Here is an 11,137-nt window from a genome sequence, read left to right as displayed (position 1 = left end):
GTCCTCCGTCTCGGGCACCAGCGGGATGGCCAGGCTGGCCTTCGCCTGCAGCGCCTGGTCTCGCTCCTCCTCCTCCTGGATGGCCTTTTTCTTTTCCTGCGGGGGCAGCAAGGGGTGGGGGGTCACAGCGCCGCCTCGCGCGGCCCGGAGGGCATCACCCCAGCTCCTGGGGCTCGGCCTCCTCCTCCAGCGCAGGTGAGGGAAGAGCCTCACGTGGCGCCAGGGCGCCTAAGTCGCCCACAAGCGAGGAGCAACGTCATTCACACACATACTCTTCACACACATACTCTGCCGGGGAGACGGCTGGCTTTGTCCCCAGGCTGGAGTGCAGTGGCCCGATCACAGCTCACTGTAGCCTCAGATTCCTGGGCTCAGGGGATCCTCCCACCTCAGCCTCCTGAATAGCTGGGACTACAGGTGTGCGCCCCCATGCCCTGCTAATTAAAAACGTAGAGACAGGGGTCTTGCTATGTTGCCTGGGCTGGTCTTGAACTTCTGGGCTCAAGTGATTCTCGTCTTAGCCTTCCAAAGTGCCGGGATTACAGGTGGGAGCCACTACCTCTGGCCTCCTCCCAGAAATATTTATGGGCCGCCCACCTTGAACCAGGCTTTGTTTGATACACCGGGGACACAGCAGTGAGCAGACAGAAGCCCTTGCCCTTGTGGAACCGACATTCTAGTGGGTGAGACAAAGTGGTAAGAAGAAAAAGAACGAGGGCAGGGGGTGAGGCGTGGTGGCAGGAAGGCCAGGGAAGGTCTCCCCAAGAAATTCACGTTTAAGAAAGATGTCTGAGTGAGGGAGCCATGTGGGCATCGGCAGGAAAAGTGTTTGAAGGCAGAAGGGTGCTTGGAGTGACTGAGGGATTGTGAGGAGGCCTGTGTGGCCGGAGCAGAGTGAGGGGAGATGGAGGGAGATGGGAGGAGGAAGGGTAGACCTTCGTGGCCTGGTGGGCCTCAGGAGGGCTTCGGCTCCTACTGGAGTCAGGTGGTAACCCAGGGGTGTTCTGAGCACAGCCAGGTGAGCTCTGATGCAGGTGCTTGCAGGCACCCCCTGGCGGCTGTGGAGAGAACAGGCCAGGATGCCGGTGCGGCTGGGCCAGGCGGGACCATGGCAGGCAAGGACAGTGGTGGAGGCCAACTTCAGGCTTTGGGGCCTGAGCTGCTTCAGGAGAAGGCGAGGGTGCAGGCGGAGCGGGTTAAGGGCTGGTCGGGGCTCTGTGCGATGTTAATCTGGGGGGGCCGGGTGTGGTGGTGTGCTTCTATAGTCCCAGTTACTTGGGAGGCCGAGGCTGGAGGATTGCTCGAGGCCAGAAGTTCAAGACCAGCCTGGACATCATAGTGAGACACCACCTCTATAAAAGATAAAAATAAATTAGGCCAGGTGTGGCGGTACCTGTAGTCCCAGCTCTGGGGAGGCCCAGGCAGGAGGATCACTTGAGCCCAGGAGGTAGGAGGCTGCAGTGAGCTACGATCATGCCACTGCAGCCTGGGCAACACAGCACAGGGCAGAGGTCAGACTAAAGGGATACCCTTTCAATAAGAATAGTAAGAAAACTGGCAGTTTTGCTCCAACTAACCATGACCCCAGAATGGTCAGAAAAGGAGACACAAAAAAGCAGGAAGGTGAGGCCAGAGCTTGTGCCTTGTGGGAGACCCGGGACGCTCCTGCCGGGAATCTGTGCATGGCGTCCAGGGACATCAGCACCCTGGAGCACGAGGGAAGAGGGAGAAGGTTCTAGCGGCCTACAGAACTTGGCAGTGCTGCTACTGCTGCAGCCAGACGCTCTCAAAGGGGAGAAGCCCTTTTGTAGGCCTGACTCATGCTGACATTGCTCTGTCAAGCGTCTCTGGCTTCATGTGAGTGGCCCCCGCGGTCACTGACAGGCAAGCCTGGTGTCTTCCTCCTGGTGGGGCGTGGCCCTCGTGGGAGGGGGTGCTGAGGGCTGGCTCCTCATACGTGGGCCTTCATTTGAGTCGGGGTCTCTCTCTGCCACCCAAGTTGGAGTGCAGGGTCACTGACATCCATGCCCAGTGTCCTCCTCCTGGCAGAGAGTGGTCTTCACGGTCACTGACGGCCATGCCTGGTGTCCCCCTCCTGGTGGGGAATGATCCTCACAGTCACTGATGATCGTGCTTGGGTGTCCTCCCCCGGTGGAGAGTGGCCCTCATGGTCTGGTGGCCATACCCAGTGTCCTCCTCCCGGCAGGTGTGGTCTTCATGGTCACTGACAGCCATGCCCGGTGACCTCCTCCCGGTGACAGGAGCTGGCGTTGCCCTGCATTCTCAGGGACTCCATGCAGGTCTAGGTGTCACCCCCACACCCTCCCGTTGGAAAGAGTGTCCTCTCTGACTAGAGACAGCTTTCCCCTTTTCCTGTCACATCGTCCAGGGATGACGTGGGAGCAGTGGACAACGTGCAGATGTAACTCCAGGAGGGTTGAGTGGGCTCATGATGTATGTTAGGAGCTGATCGCCTCATGACTGCTCTGCTGGGCACAGGGCGGGGCGAGGGTGACCCCTGGTCTTTGGGAGTCTGAAGATGAAGGCCCGTCTCCCTAGGGTGGGTGCTTCGCACTTCAAATTGCCACCGGGTAGGCCCTCCCCAGCACGGAGCGGCAAGACAAGCCATGGTCTGCATGTTTATGTACCCCCCAGAGTCTTATGTTGAAACTTAATCTTTAGCATGGTGGTATTAGGAGGCGAGGCTGGCTGGGCATGGTGGCTCAAGCCTGCAATCCCAGTACTTTGGAAGGCCAAGGTGGAAAGACTGCTTGAGCCCGGGAGTTTGAGCCAGCCTGGGCAACATAGTGAGATCTCATCTCTACAGAAAATTAAAAAATTAGCCAGGCGTGGTACGTGTCTGTCGTCCCAGCTACTGGTGAGGCGGAGGCGAGAGGATCACTTGAGCCCAGGAAGTGGAGGCTGTAGTGACCTGTGATCCTGCACTCCAACTTGGGCGGCAGAGAGAGAACTTGACTCAGAAAAAAGGAGGCGAGGCCTTTGGGGAAGTAATTAAGTTGGGAGGGCTCTGCCCTCATGCATGGGATTAGTACCCTTATAAATGAGGCCCAGGGGCCCTGTGGGCCCTCCCACCACGTGAGGCCACCGTGAGAAGGCCCACCTATGAGGAGCCGGCCCGGGGACTGCCCGCCCCAGAATGTGAGCGATGCATTTCTGCTCTGAGGGCATGACCCAGTTGGAGATGCCTTTGCTACTGGGGCCTGAGTGGACTAAGACAGGGCGCGTAGCTGTGGCTGGTGGGGAAATTGAGGTGCGGCGACCCATGCACAGCTGGGCCGTGGGGCGAGGCTGGCCTCCCGTCCACTCACCCGGAACCTCCGCCGCAGCATGCTGTTGAGCGCGAAGTCGTCCTTCCAGGCGCTCTGCGCCTCCTGGATGTGGCTGAGCGTGGGCAGCGCCTTCCGGAGCGCGCTGCGGTCCGCCTCGCCGTGCTCCAGCCGAAACATGGCATCCGTCTCTAGCTTCTGCTTCTTCTCGTGCTCTGCAAGGACCAGAGCCCAGTTGGGCGCCCGGGGGCCGCGGCGGACAGGGGCCGGGCCGGCGGACCGGCGGGCCAGCGGGCGCGTGGGCGGCCTCACCTGTGGTCAGCACCTGCTCGTTGGCTGCCATGTCCCAGCGCTCCTCCTTGCGCTGGGCGCCGCTCACGATCACGTAGTCGCAGTTGGCGGGGTCCGTCTGCATCTCGATGTAGTTGACGCACAGGTGGCATTTCATCCGGAACCTGAGGGGGCGGGGGTCAGGATGCGGGGCGCCAGGACCGTCGCCTCTGCCCCTTCCCTCTACCCCCTCGGAGTTCACCAGGCACTTCCTGCCAAGTGCAGCTGTGGGCACGTGGACATGTGCTGACCAGGACTGACGCTGGCAGGGGGCCTGGGGCTGGCTTTGTTCGTTTGTCTGTTCATTCATTCATCCATCCATGTTAGTGCATTCATTCCTTTGTTCATTCATTCATTCACCATTTGTTCATTCATCTGCTGGTTCATTCATTCTACAAACCACCTAGATAGGCTGCTCTGTGGCAGGATTGTGCTAGCTGCCGGGTCACCCCGGGGAAGTGGAGCAAGCCGACCAGCTCTTGGGGAGGCTGACATCCAAGCAGGGGTCCCCACCACAGCAGGGGACAGGCGACCACACAATGAAGGGCAGTGGGTGCAGTGCAGGAAAGGTCTCTCTGAGGGTGTCTGAGCAGAAACCCTGGGTGAGGGAGGGGCCTCGGCACAGAGGTGGTGTATCCCTACTGTGTGTGAGGGACAGCTAGGAGGCTGTGTGGCCAGAGCAGTGCGAGGAGGGAGAGAGTGGAAGGAGGGGAAGGTGGGGCAGGGCCGGTTGGGCGCATGGGGCCTTGTGGGCCAGTGGGAGGCTGTGGGCTTTTAGGGAGGAAGGTGGGAGGCATGGAGGGTACTAGACAGATGCTTTTGCGGTCCTCAACCCAAGGCCACCCCACCCGAGATGCCGCCAGGTCCCTCACCTGTAGATCGGAGTCGTGTAGTAGTTGCCAACCTTCTTCTTTTCTGCGTTGTAACGAACACCTGGGGGAGGGGAAAGGAGAGAGCGGGGGCTCAGGCCCAGGCCACACCAGCATCGTTTCTCTGGCGGGGGGGCAGGAGGGGGCTGGTATCTCGTCCCATAGGAGTTTTACAGATGGGTAAACTGAGGCACACAGAGGCCCAGCGTTGCCTGTGGAGGTCGCCCAGCTAGGAAGAGGCAGAGGCGGAATGGGAACCCAGAGCCCGGCTTCCTCATCGCTCTGCAAAGAGGCTTCCGCAGCCTGCTAGCACCTTGGGCACCTGTCTCCCCAGCCGATCCTGATGGGGGCAACTCCCTCCCCCGCACCCCGCGCCCCGCAGCTCAGGGCCCGCCTGCCACTCTGCAGGGCAGGGCAGGTGGCAGCTCACCCATGCCGATGTGGTTCTTGCAGCCATCACACCAGATGTTATACGGCATCTCGAACCTGCCAGACAGACCGCAGCTCATTTACACCTGTCCTCCAGGGCGCCCCGGGCCGCCCCAGCCTCCCGCTGAGGTTGTGCTTCGAGGGGTGGCTTTTCTTTTGGAGCCAGGGTCTCACTCTGTCGCCCAGACTGGAGACTCTTTTGGCATGGAGGCAGGGAGTCCTCAGGCCGTGCCTGGGCCTTACCGGATGATGAGGATGCCTTGGGACAGCTTCCGAGCCCGCTCCCGGAGGGGGTGGCTGTTGTGGAACCGGTTGAGGGAGCCATGCTGCGTGGACAGGACGAGGGAGATTAGCCAGGCCGGCCAGGGCGGCGTGGGCTCTCCGTGGCCCCCTGCTGTGGGATGGGGGCTCATGGGTGGGGACAGGCCTCGCTCTGGTATTCCCAGAGTGGGTGTTCAGAGCAGCACGGGAGGCACCGAGGTCTTGGGGAAGCGTGTGGACTTGAAGTCAGGAGTAGGTGAGCATGGAGGGTCCCTCTCCCATTTATGAGTTGAAGGAGTCACATGACCCTGGACAAGGGATCTCACTTTTTGCCTTCCGGAGCCTCAGTTTCCCCTATCTGTCAGCTGGAGGTAAGGGAAGGACTGCATGAGATGCTAATACTGGCCAACGTTCACTGCATACTTGATGTGAATCACCTCATTTTTTTTTCTCTTTGAGTTGGAGTCTCACTCTGTCACCCAGGCTGAAGTGCAGTGGCACGATCACAGGTCACTGCAGCCTCGACCTCCTGGGCTCAGGACATCCTGCGACCTCAGCCTCCTGAGTGGCTGGGACTACAGGTACACGCCACCATGCCCAGCTAGCTGTTTTTAGGTTTTTTGTAGAGATGAGGTCTTGCTATGTCGCCTAGGCTGGTCTCAAACTCCTGAGCTCAAGCAGTCTTCCTGCCTTGGCCTCTCAAAGTGCTAGGATTACAGGTGTGAGCCACCATGCCTGGCTCGGGTCACCTCATTTTAATCCCTCAACAAATCTGTGATGTCAGGTTGCTTTATTTCCCTTTTTGACACATGGGGAAATGTCATCATAAACAGGTTGAGGCCTGTGCTCAGGACCACACAGCTGGGACACTTGGGTCCTTACCGAGCACCTGCTGTGTGGAGACGCAGCCATGAACAAGACAGATGAACATCCCTGCCCTCATGGGGTGGACATTCTAGTGGGAGAAGACAGATATTACACAAGTATGTCAGGGAGTTGCAAGGGCTAGGAAGATAAAAAAAGCCCCCAGAGGATGAAACTGGTAAGGGAGGACCTGTGAGAAAAGACCTAAAGGAAGTGAAAGAGTAGTTAGAAGGAGGGAGACAGCCAGGAGCTGGGAGAGCCAGGTTGTGTGGCCCCAAGTCCATGTGCTTGGCCTCATTCTGAGACCCTCTACAAGCACAGCAAGCCCAGTGCTGGGCACAGTTAAGGGACACTGAGGAAAGCCACAGTTACTACCCAGAAGTGAAGACAGCCCTGAGACCCATGACAAGCAAAAGGCAGAAAGATCCCAGGGGCCGCCCATCCTTCCACAGCTGTGGCTCCGACTCCAGAAGGGGATGACACCCGTCTCCGGGCTACCATGGACCTGGGAAGGGAGCCCGGCCCTTACCTTTTCAGGGTTGAAATCCGGGGGGTAGTACTTGTTGACACCTTTCCTTTCACCCTGGAGAGAAGAGAGATGCGTGTCAGGGGAGGCCCAGGACACCTATGTGTGCAGGTTGGGGGCGGGCCCTGGATGAGGGAGGGAGCTGCAGGGACACTCTAGAGGACAGTGCTGCATTCACTGCCTCCCTGGGGACTGGTCACTTGAGCAAAAAACCCACTGTCGTTGCTCTGAAAAATTCCATGAGGTCAGATTCTCCTACTGCAGTGATTTTCGTATTTTGGGGGGACTGTGACCGACAGGGAGAAATATTTCACACCGCCACTGCGCCAACATGTGTCATACAGCTGAACACAGGTCTCATGAAAGAAAACAGAGCCTGCGAGTCTCTTCTTTTTTTTTCTTGCTGAGTCAGGGTCTCACTCTGTCACCCAGGCTGGAGTGCAGTGGCATGATCACAGCTCACTGCAGCCTCGACCTCCTGGGTTCATGCGATTCTTCCCCTCAGTCTTCCAAGTAGCTGAGAACGCAGGAGAGCGCCACCACACCCGGCTACATTTTTTATTCTTTTACAGATGAGGTCTCATGGTGTTGTCCAGGCTGGTCTCAAATTTCTGACCTCAAGAAATCCTCCTGCCTTAGCCTCCCAGAGTGCTGGGATTACAAGTGTGAGCCACTGCAAGTTGTTCTTTTCAAATACTGGTGACCACCCACTGAATTGACTTAGAGACCAAAGCAGTGATTCTCAAACATGGCCAGGTGTTACAACTACTTGGTGAGTTTCTAAAATAGCAGTGCCTGGGCCTCACCTGCAGAGGCTCTCTGGACATCAGAGGACCTACCCTGGGGAGTGGCGCCTGGACACTGGCTCTTAAAAAAGCTCCCTGGAAAACAGTCAAATAAATCCTAGTACACGGATGTTCACAGCAGCACCATTCAAAGCCATCTGCAAGTGGACGTGAACCAAATGTCCACCAACACAATGTGATCTGTCCAATCGATGAAATTTTTGTTTTTTGAGTCAGAGTCTCATTCTGTCACCCAGGCTGGAGGGCAGTGGCACACTCCCAGCCACTGCAGCCTCGAACTGCTGGGCTCAGATGATCCTTGGAAGCAAGTAACTGGAGCCACAGGTGTATGCCACCACGCTCAGCTAATTTTTTGATTTATTGTAGAGACGAGGTCTCCCCATTATTGTCCAGGCTGAACTCGAACCCCTGGGCTCAGGCAATCCTCTTGCCTCGGCCTCCCAAAGTGCTAGGATCACAGGTGTGAGCCACTGCGTCTGGCCTGATGGAACATTACTCTGCCATGAAAAGGAATGAAGCTCTGGTTACGATGCAGTGCAGATGAGCCTTGGAAACATGAAGTTGAGTGAGAGAAGCCAGACGCAGAGGCCACGTGGTGTGAGTTCGATGAGATGAAATGTCCAGAACAAGCACATCCATAGGGACAGGAAGCAGATTCGAGGTCACCAGGGGCTGGGGGAGGGGAATGGGGAGTGAATGCTCATGGGGAGAGGGTCTCCTTTTGGTGTGAATGAAAATGCTTTGAAATTATATGGAGGTAGTGGTCACACCATACTCCAAGTGCTGCAGAACTGTACTTGTTAAATAGTTAATTTCATGTTATGTGAATTCCACCTTATGAAAAAATTTTTTAAAAAGTTACAAAAACACTGCATCAAAAGACCAGGATCCAGAGTCTGAAGTGACAATTGTGGAGCTCTGGCAGGGGAGGGACACTGAGAGGGGAGAAACCCAGGTCACTCACCATCTTGGAGCCTGCTCCTCGCCCTCAAGGCAGCCGATCTGAACTTGGCCTTCTGATCCCACTGCCAACCCTGCCCTCCTGCAGAGCCTGGAGGAGGGAGGGGCCACAGGTTTTCCCCCAGGAAGATGCCAAGAGCTGCCTGGTGGTGCTGATTCTGAGATGCCAGCAAGTGAAGTAGGTGTCCAGGGAGCGGCTTGTCTGTCTAGAAAGAGAGGTCTGACCATTCAGCAGCCAGCAGATATGCACCATCTAATGCCTTTTGTCCCTCTGCAGTCTCACCTGGTCTAGCCCCCATAGCCGGCACACATGTCACCCACAGCAGCCAGAGTGACCTCTTAAAATAGGAACCGACCTGTTGCTCTCCTGCTTAAGCCCTTCCCATGATTCCTGTCATTTTTTTTTTTAGTGGGGGTCTCACTCTGCCACCCAGGCTGCAGTGCAGTAGCACAATCATGGTTCACTGCAGCCTTGACTTTCTGCACTTAGACGATCCTTCTGCCTCAGCCTCCCGAGTAGCTGGGACTACAGGTGTGTGCCACCACATCTGGCTAAATTTTTTTTTTGTAGAGATGAGGTCTTGCTATGTTGCCCAGGCTGGTCTTGAACTCCTGGGCGGGCTCAAGCAATCATCCCATTTCAGTCTCCCAAAGTGCTGGGATCATAGGCATGAGCCACCATACCTGGCCCTTATCACTTTTTAATTTAATTTACTTTTATCTTTTGTAGAGATAGGGTTTAGCTATGTTGCCCAGGCAGGTCTTGAACTCCTGGGCTCAAGTAATCCTCCTGCTTCAGCTTCCCAAAGTGTTGGGTTTACAGGCATGAGCCACCACACCCAGGAGTCTCACTGTCACCCAGACTGGAGTGCGTGGCCACTCCCAGCCACTGCAGCCTCAACCTGCTGGGCTCTGGCGATCCTTCCACCTCGGCCTTCTGAGTAGCCAGAATTACAGGCATGCGCTACCATGTCCGGCTGATTTTTTTATTTTATTGTAGAGACAAGGTCTCGCCAAGTTGCCCAGGCGGGTCTCGAACCCGCGAGCTCAGGCAAGCCACTCACCTCAGCCTCCCAAAGTATGGGATTACAGGCTGAGCCACCAAGCCCAGCTGCCCCTATCATTTTTAGACTCAAGTCAAACTCCTCCCCATGGCCTATGGGGCCCCTGCCTGCCTCTCCAAGTCCACCTCTTAACCCTCTCCCTCTTGCTCATGCTGTTTCAGCCACACTGGCTTCCTGGCTGTCTTCAAAGGCCAAGTGCAGTTGACCTACACCTGCTGTTCTCTGGCTTGAATGCTCTTCCACTGACTGCCTACTCTTGATCACATCACCTCTGTCAGAGGCCTCATCTGATCCCCCCCATCTCAAGTCACTTCTCCCTGGAGTTTCCATCACATCACTGTGTCTGTTTATCCCTCTTCCCAGCCAGGTCATGCTACACTGTATCCCCAACGCCTAGGACAGTGCCAGGCCCCAATAAGTGCTGAGTGAACAACCAAGATAACTGATTGGGGTTTCATAAGAATCAGTGTGGATGACACGGATACAAAATGAAGGAGCTCTTTAAGCTGGGAGTGGGAGACACCCTCCTTATTTGGAAGAGAGACCTTTTTTGGAGTCGGAGTCTTACTCTGTCACCCAGGCTGGAGTGCAGAGGCATGTTCAAGGCCACTGCAGCCTCGACTTATGGTGCTCAAGCCATCCATCCTTCCGCCTCAGCCTTCCAAGTAGCTGGAACCACAGGCGTATGCCACCATGCCCGGTTAACTTTTTGATTTATTGTAGAAATGAGGTTTCAACAAGTTCCCCAGGCTAGTCTTGAGCCCCTGGGCTCAGGCAATCCTCTCACCTCGGCCTCCCAAAGTGCTGGGATTACAGGCTTGAGCCATAGCACCCGGCCCTAATTTTTTGATTTATTGTAGAGACAAGGTCTCACTAAGTTGCCCAGGCTGGTCTCGAACCCCTGGGCTCAGGCAATCCCCTCACCTCCACCTCCCAAAGTGCTGAGATGACAGCACTGGGCCCAGCTGAGATATTTTTTTTTTCCAGTCAGATGAGTTCACACTTTGTCATCCAGGCTAGAGGGCAGTGGCACAATCACAGCCCACCGCAGTCTTGACCTCCTGTGATCCTCCCACCTCAGTCACCCGGCTAATTTTTAAATTTTTTGTAGAGACGAGGTCTCACTATGTTGCCTAGTCTGGTCTCCAACCCCTGAGCTCCAGCAATCCTCCCGCCTCACCTTCCCAAAGTGTTGTGATTACAGGCGTGAGCCACTGTGCCTGGCCCAAAAATCCGTTTGCCAACAAAACAGTCAAGTGCCTATGAAGGCTGTGGGGTCACAGCTCCCTGGAATGAAATCCCAGCTCCTCTCCTCATCAGCTGGGTGACCTCGGTCGGGGCCTGCGCATCCCTGAACTCTGTTATTTCGTCTCCTGTAAAGAGCGACAGGACTGACTTTCGGGGTGGCTGTGAGTGAAGTCCTTGCACAGAGCGGACACTCCGTGTATGGAAGCTTAAGGGGTGGGGTTGTCTCAAGATGGTTTCATCACCCGTGACCGGCAGACGGGCCGCAGGGTGGGTGTCTAGAAATCCCTGGTATCACGAGTGGCTGTTGACCCCGCTCGTTCTGGGCTCGGATCTCGACTCTGCGGCTTCCCAGCTGCTCGACTTCGGGCAAATTGTTGACTCTGAGCCTCACTTTCCTCGTGCAAAGTGGGGCTCACGTGTTTAGAGCAGCGCCTGACGCCGTTACACGTGGGCCGTCTGGTTTTATTTCTCAAGCCCACCGTTTTACACGCTC

The 11,137-nt window shown here is 56.4% G+C and overlaps 1 protein-coding gene across 1 annotated transcript; it reads right to left on the bottom strand.

The window, feature by feature from the left end:
* Nucleotides 1-8,416, bottom strand: CCDC130 (coiled-coil domain containing 130; the record flags this gene model as incomplete). Its single annotated transcript, XM_008063291.1, has 8 exons — nt 8,337-8,416; nt 6,570-6,623; nt 5,159-5,241; nt 4,917-4,972; nt 4,490-4,550; nt 3,600-3,742; nt 3,330-3,502; nt 1-96 (listed from the first exon to the last, which is right to left on the bottom strand). Coding segments are annotated over exons 1-8 (669 nt in total), but the record flags the coding sequence as incomplete, so codon positions are not given.
* Nucleotides 8,417-11,137: the final 2,721 nt, after the last annotated feature.

Source organism: Carlito syrichta, unplaced genomic scaffold, assembly GCF_000164805.1.
Source record: "Carlito syrichta isolate Samal-C Ts95f unplaced genomic scaffold, Tarsius_syrichta-2.0.1 Scaffold98163, whole genome shotgun sequence".
Classification (NCBI taxonomy): domain Eukaryota; kingdom Metazoa; phylum Chordata; class Mammalia; order Primates; family Tarsiidae; genus Carlito; species Carlito syrichta.
This window is presented reverse-complemented; position numbering and strand designations above follow the sequence as displayed.